The sequence below is a fragment of the Pistacia vera genome, unplaced genomic scaffold (genome assembly GCF_008641045.1).
Source record: "Pistacia vera cultivar Batoury unplaced genomic scaffold, PisVer_v2 Contig397, whole genome shotgun sequence".
In the NCBI taxonomy this organism is placed as follows: Eukaryota; Viridiplantae; Streptophyta; class Magnoliopsida; order Sapindales; family Anacardiaceae; genus Pistacia; species Pistacia vera.
In genome coordinates, this window is record NW_022196220.1 from 337140 (window position 1) to 355736 (window position 18597).

The 18597-nt window shown below is 36.4% G+C and overlaps 2 protein-coding genes across 2 annotated transcripts; both read right to left on the reverse strand.

Moving 5' to 3' along the window:
* Positions 1–1792: 1792 nt before the first annotated feature.
* On the reverse strand, positions 1793–4777 carry LOC116141286 (phosphoinositide phospholipase C 4-like). Its single transcript, XM_031426803.1, has 9 exons — positions 4257–4777; positions 3940–4136; positions 3708–3843; positions 3375–3617; positions 3017–3261; positions 2804–2921; positions 2554–2706; positions 2358–2444; positions 1793–2244 (listed from the first exon to the last, which is right to left on the reverse strand). Exons 1-9 carry the CDS (start codon positions 4569–4571, stop codon positions 1951–1953), a joined length of 1788 nt encoding a protein of 595 aa, XP_031282663.1. The 5' UTR covers positions 4572–4777; the 3' UTR covers positions 1793–1950.
* Positions 4778–12408: 7631 nt separating this feature from the next.
* Positions 12409–16364, reverse strand: LOC116141297 (phosphoinositide phospholipase C 4-like). The gene is made up of 9 exons (XM_031426817.1): positions 16087–16364; positions 15779–15975; positions 15014–15149; positions 14707–14928; positions 14392–14606; positions 14135–14252; positions 13230–13382; positions 13062–13148; positions 12409–12917 (listed from the first exon to the last, which is right to left on the reverse strand). Exons 1-9 carry the CDS (start codon positions 16297–16299, stop codon positions 12624–12626), a joined length of 1635 nt encoding a protein of 544 aa, XP_031282677.1. The 5' UTR covers positions 16300–16364; the 3' UTR covers positions 12409–12623.
* Between the last annotated feature and the right edge of the window lie 2233 nt (positions 16365–18597).

An 18597-nucleotide genomic window follows, 5' to 3' on the forward strand; every position in this document is an offset into this window, starting at 1 on the left:
CACATGCTCTTTATTATATATAAGCATAATGCTACCTGTAGATCTCCTTTTGCTTGGTGAGGAGGAAAGAGATAGCTTGATTACCTTTGCTTTTATTTGAACTGTAAATCACAAGAAAGACTTGAGGATCTTTTAATCGTGGCAGCGCAACTGAGCTAAGAATGTCTAGTGCCAGAGAATAAAGAAGCAAAATGCTTCGATATCCATGGCTGGAATCACCAAATTTTGGTTCCTAGCTAGCCATGTCCATATATATATATTCGTTACTTTTGGGAGAACAATATTTTCCCACCCAAGGTTTAGCGAAACGACACTTTTCCACCATTTAACTTTATTAAATTCTGTTATATTTTCTATTAATATTTTACTGAAAAGATGAAAATATTCTTAAATATTTTGATTTTATAAATTTTTTATTATTTTTTAATTAGCCAAAATGTCAAATATTAAAAAATAAAATAATAATAATAATTAATCCCACCTAAAAAATTTGAACTAATGCTATAAAATTGTTTAAAATTAAATAATCTTAATATTTATTTATTTATTAATAACGTCATCAATATCTCATCATTATTATTTAATAATCTATTAAATTTATAATGTTTTTCATAATATAATGTTTTTCATTTTTACTAGTTAACATAGAAAATCAATATTCCTAATTAATTAAATAAACAAAGAAAAAAGAGATATTTTTACATTTGAACTAATAAATAATTGAATAAAAACTTTGACTTAACCAAATTTTAATTTATAATAAATAAATTAAGAAATAAATTGTTTAATGATATTTTCGTTTTTTCAGTCAAATATTAATGAAACCTACGAAGGGTGGAAAAGTGTTATTTTGAAACTTAACTAGTGGGGAAGTATCGTTTCGCCAAACTTTGGGTGGGAAAATGTTGGGCTTCGTTTGGATCACAATTAGGTGTTTTTGGGAAAAGTTTTTTGAAAAAAGTTAAAAAAAAAGTTGAATTGGGCGGGTATTACGATGTAAGATTTATAAATTAATAAAATACCTTCTATGTTTGTTTATTTATAAAACACTCCCTATAATAAAACATTAAAAGTTAACAAAAACACCGCCAACCCAATCTCAAATACGGACAGCCGGCCACCAGCACCGGAGGGTGGCCGGATTCGTCGTATCGGCGCATGACCAACTGGATCTTGCCGGTCGTGTGCCGATATGGTCTTTTCCGATCATATCCACGATGGATCTGGCCGACAAAGGCCAGATCTAGGGCCAGATCTGGCTGTATTTGCTCGTCAACGATGGCCAACAAACGGTCGTCATTGATGGTCAACGACGACCGTTTGTTGGCTGTCGTTTCCGACTGTTACGGCCAAATACGGTCAGATCTTTGGCCTTAGATCTGGCATTTTCTAGTCAAATCCACCGTGGATCTGACCTAAAAATGCTAGATCGACGCACTATAGGGCAGATTCAGCTGGTAGTGCGCCATCCTAACAGATTCCAGCCATTTTCCGACAGTGGTGGTTGGAATCCAGTAAATGTGGATTATGGGGTGTTTTTGCAATTTTTAAAAAAATATTTAGGGATATTTAATTAAATTATCAAATTTAAGGGGTTTAAAAAGAGTTGAATAATATTGAGAATAATATTCTCAAAAATCAGAGTTTTTGGATATTTTACTGTTTGACTTTTTTTGGGAATATTAAAAGTAGTATTCCCAATTGGCAACCAAACGAAGCCTTGTTCCCCCGTTACTTTTTTATATTCTCAAGTCAATCATGGGACCATTTCTTTCAACAATGACAACCATTTTCATTCCACCTGTCTCCTTGTTTGATTTATTCATTTTGTGTAGCCTCAAATTGTATTTTCACTATACATGACATCTAACCCCTCTTCTTTAACAAAACATACAGCTAGCACCCAAAAGGCAAAAGATAATTACATGGTTGGACAATTAGTGTGCAAAATTAAGCAAAGTCAAAGCGCATGAGAAGTTTAACTGAGCTGAACTTTTCTCCCTTGCGGTCGAAAAGGGGGACTGCACGAACACCTGGCCTCAATTGAAACACAGGCAAGCAAGTTTGGCCAGCAAAATCGTCTTTCTCGGACATGTTGTACTCCTGAACTTCAACTCTAATCAAAGCCAGTTCAGGAACTGTCAATGAAAATGTAAATTCCTCTTCCCAAACAGGCGTCCAACTGTTCAACTTTTTCTTTGTCTTTTTCATTGTCTTATCCGCTGGTACTCCCGCTATGCCAACCTGTTATTCACACATTGACACTGATAAATTAATAAGTGTAAACTTCACCATTTTTTTTTGGATTAAAAAAATTCTTGTGTGAACATAAAACCAGAACAGAAGCAAAAATTTACCCTGGTGTAGAATTGTGGTGGAGACCAAACAGTACACATCTTTTGTTTAAAATCCAAATGCCATCCATCTCCCATATACACTTTCACCTGTCAAGGCAAGTGACATTATTATAAGCCATGAGAAAATGGAGAAATGGGGTGGATGATGAAATGATGAATTGAATTTTAATCAAACTGCATATATATATACACTCACCTTCAAGGTTTTCTTCACCCGCAATTTTTCTTTGGGATCAAAAACCTTACCATCTGGACCATTTTTCATCAAGAAATCAGGCTTTTTCACATAACCACACCCTGCATTGGCTCTAAACATCCCATGCATCAACCAAAGAGATTTACCATATCCCTGCCATGGAAACAGAGACAGATTTTTAGAACTTGAAAATACTTATAGAAAACAACAATACAAACTAAATTATTAACATTACAAAAATGATCAATACCTGCATGTTAAATGCAACCATTTGAGCACCATGCATCCATCCAATTAGTGGCTTGTAATTGGAGGAGTTAACTCGAGTTTGCTTGGGGTATATCCTCAAAATATTTCTCTGGGTGAAGCTGAATATGATTATATCAACAGCACTACAATTAGTCAGTCTAGCAATGAACAACTTAATTAATGTAAACGTGTTATAAATTTTGTATAACAATACCTGACAACTTCTGTTCCATAAGATGCAGTGGCCTTTCTGAATTTTTTTTCACTCAAACTAATACGTCTAACCTTTTCAAGTTCAAGTCTTAGTTCGTCCTTTAATCGACTACCCTTGGATTTTCCGGAATGAATGCCGATTAATTGCCTGTATGCTAGCACTCCATATAATGCGCTTGACTGATCCTCACAGACTTCATTGTCTTCATCATATTGATTGTGTTCACTTGTATCATAATCACTACTCTGCAAGCAACAAGAGCTTAGCTTAGAGAATAATGTAAAAATCTGAAAATAAGTAGACATCTAATTTGGTTGATTACAACTTCTAATAATCTAAAGTACATTTCACAGCACACCTTTTCATCATCTGCTTGATTAACTGAAACGTCCGATGAGTCCTTTCCCCATGTATCCTCATTAGAATTATTTTCATTCATGGAGTTGTATCTGCTGCTATTAGTACTTTTAGTTTCAAGGTACTCTTTTGGAGGTTTTGTTGATATGATAATCCTATATTTCAATTCTTCAGGTGAAGGAAACTCTTTTAAACATTCGGATTCAGGGTAAAACAACGTTTCACCAAACGTTTGAGTGATCATCTGTAAACAATAATTTACGAAATCAATTTCCCAGATAGAGTTGAGCAAGTGGAGGTTAGATTTATTCACAGGAAATTGAAAATTAAGTACCTGAGCCACTTTAGCCTGAAGATCCGGTGTCAAATGGTCTTCAAGAGTTATTATTACAGGGTAAGGTGATGCCGAAAAAGCATGCTCTTTAATCGATCTCAAGCATTTGATTACTTCTACGGGAGCTGTCAAAGTCCTATTTCAGGTGGGAAAAAGAAACAAACATGTCAGAAATTAAAAAAAACTCAAAAACAGTTTTGAAATTGACTTGGGTTGACTTGGTACTGCATACCTTCCATGAAGAACATTCACATTATCTTTAGTAGAATTAGGCCATAAATCTAGTTCAATTGCTCTTACACCTCTCTTTAATGCCTTGATAATTGGGACATCGCTACAATCGCTACTCAATTGGTTTCCAGTCAAATACGAATTATGGCCAGTAAATATGAAATAGTGAGACAATGGAGCTCTCATGTCTTGGAGAACCTGAAGCAATTCAAGTGAAAACGCCACTCAATGATTGAGAATAATCGGTTCCTTTTAGAATAAAAAAGATTCTGACAAGTGTAGATGAAATCAGTGAGCATAAGATTCGATCTTAGTTACCTGATTAAGAATTGGAGGGTTGAGATCTGTGGAGAACAAGTAATGTTGAAAATCATCAAGAGTTAGACTGCGCCTGGCAAATTTTGAAAGGTGGTGGCGTCTCTGCAAAACCTGCTCCATTATTTGCTGTGCCTCCGCCATTGACGTGCCAACATGGCCCTGAACTTCAACCAAGAACAGACGGAGCTGTTCCGCCGTCATGTGGGTCCCACCTTCCGCGTATTTGTTGAACATCTCCTTCACCTCCCTCAATGGCCCGGCCTCCGTCATCCTACTTTTCCCGGCAAAGCATGTATACAACCTACAACTTCCCATCTCTCAGTCCCACGTTTACTTAATCAAGAAATCTCAGCACAATTCATTAAACAACTTAATTCCGCGTTCAATTGAATGCAAGTAAAGACTAAGAAACAAAAAAGCCTCTGTATTGCATTAGTGAAGTTTGGGACCTTTTATACTCGGATATAAGCCGCGTCTTTTCGTTTGTTTATTGTACCGTCGTGGGAAAGCGTGAATTTTGGTTGCTATTTCAATGGTGGATTTTCAATTCCAACTGTTTTACGCTGACTCAAATTTATTCAGACATCGAGATGTTATGGGAACAAATTCCCTCTTTGCTTTAGGAAATAAAATGGATTCGTGATACTAAATAATTCAAAATAAAAAATAAAAATATCTCATGGAATAAAGAACATATTCTTCTGAACCAGTAAATGGGCACAAAATATTTGTAATTATGTGGCATTAAACCAATAAATTATTACGAGGTTATATCATTCTTTCTGGACCATTTTTCCCATTTATCTGGTTCAGGTTTCTGGTCAAAAACCACCAAATCTCAAGCCTCTTCTTTTTGAACAGTATGAAATTGCCTGCACTATGGAAAATACTCTGAGATACTGATTTTTTAAATGGAAAATTATTGTTTAATTGCGTGGTAAAGTAATATAATGAATAATATATAGCAACGTGTTTCACTAATTATGATATTTTAGTGGCGTTTGAGATCTCTTCTTCTGGCTTTCGAAGAAATCAAAAGAGCATATAAAGGAAACTATCCACCAAAGAAAGGCTTAAAAAAAGGCAAAAATCTGTCCCTACTCTGTTACTTGGTAAGTAGCAAGAAATTACTCTAATCGAATGGCTTGTCAAAATCATAATAATAAACAAAGAAAACACCAGAAACATCTATCATTTTACCAAAGTTTTAAGTCTTTTAATAACTTTAAAGATTAGAAAATTTTCCATAGAAAAAGTGCATAGGAAAATCTGGGTAGTTGTTTGTTTGACAATAAATTCCGAAAAGAAAATATCAAATCTTTTGTTGTGGGACTTTCTCTTGTAGATAAAATCAGCTGTCAGTGCAAAAAGGATCATGGGTTCAGTACAACCTTCAGGCAATAGTCTCCTTAACAACCCTGGTCTTGTTGCATATGGTGGTTGAATTCATAAGAAATTAAGTGGAAATCTAACTCCAAATTGTAATCTTAATTTCCTTTATGTTTCTAGTGTGAATCTGACCAGTGTAAGTTGAAAATGGATAATAGGATTATTAATGTAGACGATAAAATCTACGATTATGGAATAAGGTTTGATCCTGTGAGGTTAAGGTCACTAACAATCCGTTAAACCTCCACACAAAGAAAACAAGCGCGAAGCTTACGTAAAACACCAGTATGGTGTCTGTCGTAGGCACTCCGATACCCGAGTCCTAAGTCAGCAACACTGAAAGAGGTTATTTAGTGAGAGCTAAAGGACGGAAGGGTAACTGGAAGTTTAGTTGGAGACTAGAACTATGGTATAGGTCTACAGTTCTTAGGAGCAAGAACTTAGGAGCTAGTAGGTGGTATTGAATGATGAATGATTAATGAGAGACATGACCTCTCTTTATATAGTGGTCATAGGATCTTCGAATCCTAGTAGGACTTTAAGTCCAAGTCCATAATTGTAGTTGATTTAATGATTTCTAGTAAATAGGAAAGATCCTTATTTATCTGCCTAGATTGAGAGTCCTAATTCACATAAGATACAATATCTTGAGTGAATTAGGACAAAATCCAAATAGGAAGTAAGTGTATTAGAGTTTTAGTGGAATTCTGAATCCTTAGAGGATATCTTGGGCCAAAGGCCCCGGCCCTAGGTGGGCTAATGAGAGGCCCAATCTGGATGATCCCATTTGGAGAGGCTAGGTTGGTGTCATGACTCTGGCCTGTGACATAAACCTAGGGTTGTAAACAAGCTAAGCCGAGTTGAGTTTTCGACTTATCGAGCTCGGCTCATTTGCTACAGGGTTGAGCTCGAGTTAGAGATCGAGCCTAGGAAAAGCGACTCGAGCTCGAAAGCCCCAATCGAGCTCGGGCTCGTTAAGGCTCGATCAAACCCAAGCTTGACCGAGCCAATTTTCCCCTTGTAGCTTAGTTTTTTGGTCCTGATCCTATTTTAATACATAAATTTGCATAAAAAAAATGGTTAATCCATACTTTCAACCATATTAACCATGATAGTTTCTGACTTTACAAAATGCCTATTACTTTACAAAATCAAAAAATATTCCGAATATATACAAATAATAGTCCAAGACATGAAAATACAGTCCAACAATCAAAATAACTATCCACTAGTAGTCTGTAGTAGGGATGTCTTCTACCAAAACCACCATTTCCCCTTGACTGTATAAAATGTTTAATTTAGTAAGCATCTTTTAAGGTAACTATGATAAGAGAAAAATATGCATAATCATGAAACAAAACCAAAATGAATCAAACTTTTACCTACGCATGCCTCCTACACAGCCAAATCATGCACTGAATCCCAGGAACTTACAGGATAGGAAGGCTAATCTCCCACGATTGCTGCTCTTCTTGAAAATGACAAAGAAGGAGTAATTGAAGTTTAGTTAGTATAAATATAAAGTAATTATTAAATTTAATAAAAACAATATTCAATATAAGTATATAACCTACTTTGCATCCTTTCTTCACCCCATTCAAAGTCTGGCACCAATCACATCCACATGAGAGCATCTTCACCATATCGGGAGACATCGGTATATGTCAATAAGCCTACTGTCGGTGCTGAAAGCATACTCAAAAGCAACTGTAGTGATAGGGATGGCTAATATGTCATGAGCCATGGTAGACAGGATAGAGAACTTTGTTGAATTTGCCTTCCACCACGTCAAAGCATCAAACGCCTCAGGGTCCCCCAAACATTTATGGCATCCCTCTCCCAAGTAATAGTCTAACTCTGATTTAGTTGGCTCAATCGTCTCAACCACATCCAGAAACTCACTAAAATCATCCCAATCCTTCGCCCTCTCTATCGCTGCCCCCGACCCCTCACCAACAACCTCAACTCCATCCTCTTTAGATGTAGAAGTGCGAGCAGCAGTTAATGCTTTACTGGCATCAATATACTCCCTATATACCTCATACAAGGCATCTCGAACAATATCAATATTTGCCTGCGCTTCAGGCTTAGGATACATCTTAGGGAACGACCACTGATCACCTTCATCTTCAGTCTGGGTCCAAAACAGCAGCCACAACCATCAATAGATTACATTCTCCCCAATATTTGTCAAACTTTTTTTTCATTTGCCAAATCATGGACTGTATAAACTCATCTTCATCCTGACTCTTACTATCCAACATAATTTGGATTGTACAAACTTGTTTTAGAAACAAGTTTGATGTCGGATAATCACTCCCCGATATGAGATTTGTTGCACCACTAAACACCTTCAAAATTTAACAAATTTTCTCAACTTTGTCCCAATCCTCCTCCTTGGGACAATAATGATAACTCAAATCCTTCTCCTTCAAACAAGAAAAAACACGTCTAAATTTCACTGCCGTTGCCAACATATCATATATTGAATTCCACCGTGTTTTGCAATAAAAAACAAGCTTGTGAAATGGCAATTGCCGCTGCTGAACAATCTCTGCAAACATATTTAGTCTACTCTCCGATGAATTGATATATACCACGTTGTCACGGATGTCCTGAATAATGTGTCTAACCTGATAAAGACCATCTTGAACAACCAGGTTCAAGATGTTTGCACAGCACCTCACATGAAACAACTTGCCCCCACATATGAGCTTCCCCATAGCTTGGAAATTTTCTTTCAACACTTTTACTACAACATCATTGCTTGAAACATTATCCACCGAGATCGTGTGGACCTTAGCTTCAATTTTGCACTCCGCCAAACACTTGAAAATTGCATCAGCAATGGCAACACTAGAACGGGAAGGAGGGAAATGAATAAACTTCAACACCCGTCTATTCAACTTCCAATTTTCATCAATCCAATGCCCAATCAACACCATGTATTCCATCCTCTGGTTGTTTGAATTCCATAGATTGGTGGTTAGACTTATCTTCCTATTACCTTTCAATATGGTCTACAACTTTGGCCTTTCATTTTCAATCACTTTCATACAATCATTCTTACAAGTATTACGGGAAATCAGAGTCCATTGAGGAATCCCGTACTTCATCATGTTGTTCAACCCCTCTTCCTTCACAATAGAAAATGGATGCTCATGCATCAGCACCCAATGTGCAATAAGCTCCCTCATTTAGGCATATCGAATTGGCTCCGTAGAGTAGGCAGGATGGTAGAGGCACCTTGAGAACTGGAAACGGGGAAATTTATTTGTTGTTGCCTCAAGTTAACTGTTCTCTTCGCACACCTCTTCAAAAGTCTATTGAATTGTGTAGTGCATCCAGTGGCAGTCATTTTTAGCTTTGTTTTACAATGAATGCACTCTGCCTTCCTTGTATCACCAGGGAGAACCACCTCTCTAAATTCTGACCACACAGCTGATGTCTTGGCTCTCTTCTTTTTTTGTAGTGGATTGTCATTGTTTTCTATATTTTCGGGGCTACTCACACTTTGCTTCGTACCACCTGTGCTTGCATAAATGTTGCGCCGATCGATTGCTCTTACTATAACACAATCGTCGACGTCATCCAATGTAGGGGTGCTTGAGGAACTGTCTCCCGAGGCCATACCTACAATTGAAAAATAAGACACCATTAATAATGACTAGAAAAATATGTAACTACATTATTGTGGAACATTATAAATTCAAGTAGGCATTTTATAGTATACTTAAAGTATTGATGAGACCTTGAAAATACACATTTACTCAGTGGTTTGTGGGGATTATTTGTGAGAAATTAGGTTTAATTTTGTAAAGTTGTTTGATATTTTCATAATTGTCTTTTATGGGATCACAGGTGTGTTTGAGTGTTTTTCAGGTTATTAGTGCTAAATATTATACTCGAATTAAGATTCATATCAACAATGGAATGAGTGATAAGTAGAAACAAACGGATTGAGAATCGGAGTTGAATTGAAGAAGTTATGGAGCTTTGAAGTAAAGAGGAGATTCTAGATTATACTATGGTTTGAGCATGATTCGGTGTTTTGACAATATCTTGAGCTATAGACCTCAGATCAAGACGATTATTTAACTATTGGAAAGATAATTCAAAGGGCTATATTTCATATGTTTACAACTTCTCCAAATTCCATTTTTATCATACTAAAAAATTATCATCTCTAGAGTGCTGAGGAATAATGTGAGATTTGGACTAAAGAAAAAGAGTTATTACTATGCCATAGCACACTTTGTCCAGTAGCTACCATGCCGCAACACAGTGTCAGGGTACAATCACGGCAGTTAAAGAATTTGTCATCCATTTTTGTTTAGGAAAATATGGTTAAGAGTCCTAAACCAAAGAGAATTAAGGAAAATAAAACCCTAACCTTTGTGGGATATAAATAGAAGTTTTTTAACATTATTTTGGGGATTCTTTGGGAGAATAAGAGAAGAAAAACCTATAGAGAAGAAAAGTGTCATAATTTCTACAGCTTTGGTTTACAATACAGGGGAGTTCTTCTTGTTTCTTTCTTATAAACTCATATTGATTATTTTAATCAAAATGATTGTTTCTTTCATGTTTATTATGAACTAACTTTATTTTTCTAGGGCTAAGATGTAGCCCAATCTCTTCATTTTGTGTTGATTTATTTATATTGATTTTTATTAAGATTTATTCATAAGTTATATTATTATGCTTAATGCTTTTGATTCTTAAGGGTCCAATAATTGAATGAACTAATTGACTAGATTGAGATCGAGAGATGATACTTAGTTGGTCTACAGTAGTAAAACCATAGGTTGAGCGAACGCTAAAGATAGGTAAGCGCAACTTGTGAGGTTTTGGTAAACTCCATAGAGCGTAATGATCTCCAATTGCTTAAATTTGATTAGAGATAATTCGGGTTAACAATTAGGGGTTAATTTGATAATTGTTCAAGAGAAAGTTATTAGAAATTTTGGGAGTTTGACATGTAGGAAGAACTTAATAAAATTAGTATAAGTGATCGATACATATAAATAAAAGTTAGTGTGAAATCTATGCCCTAGGTCTAGTCATCTTGTTTTAACCCAAAGATTTATTTTAATTGTTCTCTTTTCATTTCTCTTTTTTATTTCAATTGTTAATTTTATTTAATTTAGGTTTTACTTGATACAATTTAGATTGATCAAATAATAATAGGATAGTTTAATTAGTAATTGATAACAGTAATTTCCTTGAATTTGATATCCATATTTATACACTTTATTACTTGCACGATTTCGTATACTTGCGAAAATCCACAAGCATCCTAGGACCAGTAATTTAGTCGGCAAACATAACTATTTCTGTACTTATCAACATGTATTGTCCATACATTTTGACTTTTCAAGAGGTTGTGTATTGGTGTAGCTTGGATTCGCAATCCTCTTCTACACTACATACATTTAGATACACCTTGTTGTCCTCTTGCACTTTTGAGATTTACTTTTTATCTTTTTGGGAAATGGGATTGCTATGATGTAAAGATGATTGATTTCTCAGTCACAATTGTCTTTATTCTTCTTTCTAACTTCATATCATTAAGCATTGATAATAATGGCTGAATCTTTGCATCGACATTACAGAATTTCTATCACTTTGTTTTGTGCACAAAAGTTTTCTTTTATTTTGTGTCAGTCATTCCATTTCAAAAAAATTTAGTACTTGAATGATCTGATTTTGGCCTCAAATTGTAAGAAAATAAGTGATACAATAAAATCTATATCATGGTGTTAACAATCCTAGAAAAGATGCTTCATATATTCAGATGATAGATTCAACGTTTAGAATTTGCACTCTTTTGATTTGGCAAGCTTTCAATCACATCAAAGGAGCACTAAACTTACAATACCCAATAAGCTAAAGTTCAATGCTTAGTTGAATGGTTTCTGATGACTAATGAGGTTCTTATATTCCATAATCAAACATAAATTCAAAAGCAAAACAACTCATAAGCATAACAAACAACTTCGAAAATACTGTGCAAAATCAATGAACTCGTTAATCCTCTGTAATGCAGCGTGAAAGGGATGAAAGAAGAGATGTAAAACTCATTGGTGGCAAGCCTGTCAGTTTCACGGTGGTGAGATTTCGCGATTTGGGGGTTTAGGCTTCAGTCCATTTGGGGGAGAAGAGTTAGCAAACTTGGTTTCAAGCTTTAAGAGATGAAATTGCGATTTCTGTAAGTGTTTTTACGGTCGGTAACGGCGACGGAGACCACTGGTTTCATGGCGAGGTCAATGGTTTGGGGTTAGGGTTCTTCATTGGGTGAATGTTTGCAATTTGGGAATTGGGGGAAATTGATTTGGGGTGAAATTTGGTGTTTTACGATTTTGCACTTTGGGGGGGTAAATATCAATTTTTTAAAATTTTGTTACTGTTATTTAACGTTAAGTCCCTCATGGTTTATAAAACTCACCAAAAGCGCCCTGCATACGCGAGCCAACCCAAGCTCGCGAGCCCACGAGCCAAGCCCCCCATGTTCGAACTCGACTCGATTTATAAACCGAGTTTGAGCCGAGTCGACTCGACATTGTCGAGTCGAGCTCCAAACGAGTTTCAAACGAGTCAAGCCAAGCCGGCTCGCTAGCGGCTTGACTCGTCTGACAGTCCTATATAAACCTTGACGTAGACCCAACCGGAATTGGGTCACGTAGTAGATGTTTCATGCTTGTGCCTGATAAAACCCAAGACGATTTTTGGCCCATACAATTAAAACAAATAAGAAATGACGTTTCCGCAAGATAGTACATTGAATTTATCTCATTTCGAACCCAGAACTCCGTGAATCACACAAATGTTCAGCAGATTATGATAATTGCTTCTAAGCAGGTAGTACATCACTTGAGAGGAAAAACAAAGAAGCAAAATATATATTACATGATCAAATGACCGTGGAAAAGTTTAACCAAAATAAATAGAGAGGAAATGGACTATCTACTAATTGTCTCAGACAAAATCGAAGCGCATCAGAAGCCTTACTGATCTCAGCTTTTCTCCTTTGCGATCAAAGAGGGGAACAGCACGGATCCCTGTCTTCAACTCAGAGACTGGCAAACAAGTTTGGCCGGCAAAGTCATCCTTCTCAGACATGTCGTACTCGTGGACTTCAACTCGAAGCAAAGCAAGTTCAGGAACAGTCAATGGAAATTTGAATTCTTCTCCCCAAACAGGTGTCCAGTTGTCCTCCTTTGTCTTCGTTTTCTTCATTATCTGATCCGCTCGCACCCCAGCTATGCCAACCTGCATTACAGATAGACAGGAAAAAAACACGTATTGAAGGTTTGGACATTACGTGCAGAAGGTTGAAATTAAGGGAAAAAAAAAATTAAAAATTATCAGCAGGCACTAATCTTTATGTTAATATAGTATCAATTCACAGCTTACCCTGCAATAGAAATCGGGGGGTGAGTATAGATCAAAGTGTGTTCGTTTAAAATCCAAATGCCATCCATCTCCCATGTAAACTTTCACCTGCAAACATGAAAAGGCAGTCAGAGAAGGGGAAATATATGCAGCTTGTAGCTTCAATTTAACATCATACTGATTACTGACCCTCAAAGTCTTTTTCACTGGCAATTTTTCCCTGGGATCGAACACTCGATCATTTGGACCAACATTCATTAGAAAATCGGGCTTCTTGACATAACCACACCCTCCATTAGATCTGAACATTCCATGCATCAACCAGAGAGCCCTACCATATCCCTGACATTATACCACAGCAGTGTTAGTATTGGAACACTCTAAATCAAACTAAACAAACTATAAACTAACATATGAAAGATTGACATAGACTCAACATATTGTTCACTCAAATTGTTTTAGAAATTTGAAGGAACTAATTATTTCTCATTCCTCCCTTCCCATCATCCTCCTACCTCGATTTCACAAATGTAAAATGAGTTCATTGGGCTACTTTACCAAGTGGATTGCTTGCTTCAGAAATGGATTAGCCACCCTCTTTACATTAAGTTTCTTTATTTGTTATTTTCTTATTTTTTCATGTAAAATATGTCTGAAATTTTTATAAAGACAAACTTCTGGTCTGAGAAAGCAACTTGACACTATCCTCGTAGCAAGAGCATAACTGGAGGGTAGTTCTGATAACCAGACAAAATAATATACTTCTCTATCAGATTCCACAAATGAGGAATTGAAAGAACTCTTCATAATAGAGGCACTCAATTACAGATGGCTCCAGCATCATTTTACAAATCCAAGTTATCTCAGGAGATTATCACTTAAAATCAATGGCAAGTCGAAATGTAGCCAATCAAACAACGTAATTTTTCCCTTCAAATGCTCGTAAAGAATGAATTTTTTTTTTAGCAAAGTAGAAAATAAGATTAAGTTTAAGAATCATAACCAATTAAACAGAAAAATATGTGCATAATATTCGCAGCACAGCATCTATAACTTATATTTGAGCAACTGAGAAAGGAATACAGAACCCAAACCTGCATGTTAAATGCAACCATTTGAGCTCCGTGCATCCAACCAACTAGTGGCTTGTAATTGGAGGAGTTGAACCGAGTACCCTTAGGATATATCCTTAAAACATTCTTCTGGGTAAATCTACAGATGATAATTTCAAGTGTCATGTAAGGTCCATTGGAAAATTTTAAACAACTTGGAAAAGAAACAAAAAACCTACATTCCCATATAAAACCTTATCTCAGGCATCTTAAACTAAAAACTTAATAGTCATAAATACCTCACAACATCTGTTCCATGAGATTCAGTCGCCTTTTCAAGTGATTGTTCACTCAAACTAAGGCGTCTAACTTTATTAGCTTCAACTTTGAGTGCCTCCTTTAATCCACCCTTGGGTTTTCTAGCATGAATGGCAATTAGGCGCCTGTAGTCAGATGCTTCTGCAGGGCACTCTTGGTCATCGACATCATTATATTCACTTGAATCACTATCACTCTGTAAATAATAGCTCAACAAATTAAGTGAAAACATAAAAATGGTACATATGCTAAGGAAACTGGGTTGAAGGTCAAAATGAGATTCTGTTTCACAGCACCTTGTCTTCGTCTTCTTGGTCAGCTGTAAGGTCTGATGGCTCCTTGCCCCATTCATCTTCATCAGAGTTATTTTTCGTATCCTTACTTTTAGCTTTAAGGTACTCTTTCGGAGGTTTTGTTGATATTATAATCTTATACTTTAAGTCATCTGGTGAAGGGAATTCTTGCAAACATTCACATTGCGGACAAAACAGCATGTCTCCAAATGTGTCAGTGATCATCTACAAACAAAATTATAGTTGATCATAAAATATTCCGGCTAACAATGTAAGTCAAAACATGCAAACAAAAAAACATTGATGTTACCTTAGCTACTTTAGCCTGAAGATCTGGTGTCAGGTGGTCTTCAAGAGTAATTATAACAGGATACGGAGATGCAGAAAAAGCATTCTCTTTAATGGATCTCAAGCATTTAAGCAGTTCCACAGGGGTCGTCAAGGTCCTAAATTTGGCAACAAAACTTCCAAGTGAGATTAGGGAAGGACTTTTTCTATCAAGGAAAAATGATAAAAGCCTATTTAAGAATCCTGTCTATGAAGTCGAAAGAGAAAAATGTTAATAAGGTTTTTATGACAAACACATCTATATCAAGCTATTTCATTGAATAGCGCATACAGCTAACATTAAACAGCCAGAGAAATCAGCAGAACTTGATATCTTTGCTAAATAAATGCAATCTTCCTTTGTGATTCAGAACTAAATTATACCGGTGTCAGCTTCCTTATGTGACACATAAGAGTCATTCCAATCTTAATCAAAATAAAGATTCCCAGTGGCTAGAGAAACAGAGCAGCGTTTAAATACGAGGCTTGATTGAAGCAGGGGACTCTATGATGCTTCTTTTAGGTATAATTCAATATCCTAATTATAAGTTTTTTACTGTCACTAGCAACAGGGTTCAACTACAAATCTATAAAATCCCACCATGAAAGTGTCCCATACTAAGACCGATTTTCAGATAGCAAAAACCTACCCCTTTGGAAGACAATAAACTCTTTAACTTAAAACAAAAATTGAATCATTTCCAGAACAAATCTATGCCTCAATCTAAATACGTTGTTGTTTACATACCTTCCATGAAGAACATTTACATCATCTTTAGTAGAATTAGGCCAAATGTCAAGCTCTACAGCTCTTACACCTCTCTGCAGTGCCTTAATAATTGGCCTATCGCTACAATCACTGCTCAGTTGATTCCCAGTTAAATATGAATTGTGTCCTGTGTATATAAAATAATTCGACAATGGAGCTTTCATATCATGATGGACCTGATCATATCATAAACAACAGCGCTCCCATTATTAACAAATAAAGAAAGAATAACAGCACCCCATCGCAAAATTCCTTCATTTTCTCAGCAACCAAACAGAGCACAATACCTTATCATCGATGGGGCGATTAAGATCTGGGTTGAACAAGTAATGGTGAAAATCATCAAGAGTAAGAGTATGTCTGGTAAACTTAGCAATATGATGCCTTGACTTCAAAACCTGCTCCAACAATTTCTCAGCATCTGCAACACACGCGCCACCATCACCTTTGCCATCACCTTGAACTTCCACCAAGAACCGCTGCAGCTGCTCCGCCGTCATGTGGGTTCCCCCTTCTGCATACTTAGCAAAAGCCTCTTTAACATCGATCGGCGGCTCCGCCTCAGTGATCCNCACTTGTTAAGCTGCTAGTTAGTAATAACTCAGAAAAAGTAAAGTAAATAAAATAAATAACAAGAACCAAAGTGAGAGAATTGAGAGATTTGATTGATATAACTTAAACCCTCAAAATTTTTAGATGTAATGAATGAAAAGGATGAGAGGGTATTTATAACCATCGCACCCCTCCACTTTCACTAGCTCTAGTTAAGGCGGTGGATGGGCATATAGTTTACAACACTCTTCAAGTCTGAGGCATCGCCTTCAAACACTTAAATGTCTTTTTATAAACCACATGTTTCTTGCCTTAAATGTTATCTTCCCAAAATTTGCAGTCCATGCTTTCAAGTTTTTAATGTAAATAGCTTAGAAAAAACTCCTACATGTTTCCTTGGTTTTTTCTTTTAATTATTTGATGCCAAAACAATAAGATCACTGAACAATCAAGGAACAATTGATACGATAAACGACCACCAAATTGTATCAAGTTCGGATACTGAATTGAATAAGCAACCACAAAAGGTTCTTAACTTTCATTAATAAAAATAATAATATAAAAAAACTGCCTATTATGGCAACAACAACCTTTTTACAGTTTGCCCTAATAAAAAAACCCTAGAAAAAGAACATTAAACAACTATCCAAAAGGTCCCAAAATATTCCAAAAGTTACAAATAAACCCAAAAAACTCTAGAAGTTTGAAAACACACCCCAAAAAACATAAAACAGGCCTAAAAACCCATCTAAACGATTGTGAAAGGCTAAAAAAATGACAAAACTCATGTCGTTGACATGAGCCTAACTTGTTTGGCCATTTCAGAGTGCCACGCCAAAATTCGTTGCATTTTGGCATCGTCGACACTATTTAGCACTGTTCACTATTCATACGGCACTGTTCACTATTCATTACTGCATCATCCTCTCCCACCAAAAAAAAAGATTCGTCCTCAAATCAACGACTGCATGCTCCTCTATGTTGCTATCTACCAATTCATCTGCATGGTACGATGATAAATCCGCAACGTTGAAGGTGCTAGAAACATTATACTCACTCGGTAACTTAATCTTGTATGCATTGTCATTGATACGCTCTAGAACTTTGAATGGACTGTCATCTCTTGGTTGTAATTTTCCAAATCCGCTTGCTGGAAATCGTTCCTTCCGAAGGTGAATCCACACCAAGTCCCCTGGTTTGAAAACAATCTGTTTGCTCTGCATGTCTGCCTGCTGTTTGTACGTTTCATTCTGCTTGACAATACGTTTTCGAACCTGCTCGTGTAACTCCTTAATCAACTTAGCCTACTTGTCAGCATTAGAACTGAATTGGTTAACAATCAACAATGGTGCCAAGTCCAAATGTGTGATTGGATTAGAACCATTTACTATCTTGAACGGACTTTTCCCTGTTGTACGATTCTGAGACCGATTGTATGTAAATTCTACCAATGCTAACACGAAGTCCCATTGCCTCGGATTATCTCTAATCAAACTTCGTAAAAAATTTCCTAAGCTCTAGTCTACTATTTCAGTCTGCCTATCTGTCTGTGGGTGGTGAGAGGAACTAAACTATAATTTGGTACCCATTTTCCGCCATAGAGTGTGCCAGAAATGACTCACAAATTTGACATCTCGATCTGAAGTCAGCGACATAGGAACTCCATGAAGCTTGACAATTTCCTGTAGAAACAACCTTACCACCTGTGAAGCATCAAAAGTTTTGTTACAGGAAATAAAATGGGCCATTTTCGAAAATCTATCAACAACCACCATAATGGAGTCTTTATTCCATTGTGTTCTTGGCAAACCCAACACAAAATGCAAACTCACATCCTCCCATGATGCTACTAGAATAGGTAATGGTGTGTATAAACCTACACTGGTACTTCGGGTCTTTGCCAAATGACAAATTCTACAACACTCCAGAAGACCCCTAACATCACACTCCATACGAGGCCATTAAAAATGCTCAGACAGTAAAGCTAACGTCTTGTCCTTCCCGAAATGTCCAGCTAATCCTCCAACATGGCTTTCGATAATTAGGGACTCCCTCCATGAACATTCAAGAATGTATAGCCTATTCCCCTTGAACAAATACCCCTCTTGAATCAGAAACTACTCATAAGAACCACCCTTACACTTTTCCCAAATACCACTGAAGTAAGGATCATCTCGATAAAGGTAAGGATCATCTCGATAAAGGTCCCTAAATGTATCAAACACCAGTACTCGCACCTACATTGT

Excerpts from the sequence above, each read along its gene's own strand:
- LOC116141297 (XM_031426817.1), bottom strand. The coding sequence starts at position 16,299 with ATGACGGCGGAGCAGCTGCAGCGGTTCTTGGTGGAAGTTCAAGGTGAT. Across the intron at positions 14,929-15,013 it reads TTCAGGCTAAAGTAGCTAAG|ATGATCACTGACACATTTGG; the intron begins GTAACATCAATG and ends TTTTGTTTGTAG. Across the intron at positions 14,607-14,706 it reads ACCAAGAAGACGAAGACAAG|AGTGATAGTGATTCAAGTGA; the intron begins GTGCTGTGAAAC and ends TATTATTTACAG.
- LOC116141286 (XM_031426803.1), bottom strand. The coding sequence starts at position 4,571 with ATGGGAAGTTGTAGGTTGTATACATGCTTTGCCGGGAAAAGTAGGATG. Across the intron at positions 3,844-3,939 it reads GTGAATGTTCTTCATGGAAG|GACTTTGACAGCTCCCGTAG; the intron begins GTATGCAGTACC and ends CACCTGAAATAG. Across the intron at positions 2,922-3,016 it reads TATGGAACAGAAGTTGTCAG|CTTCACCCAGAGAAATATTT; the intron begins GTATTGTTATAC and ends AATCATATTCAG.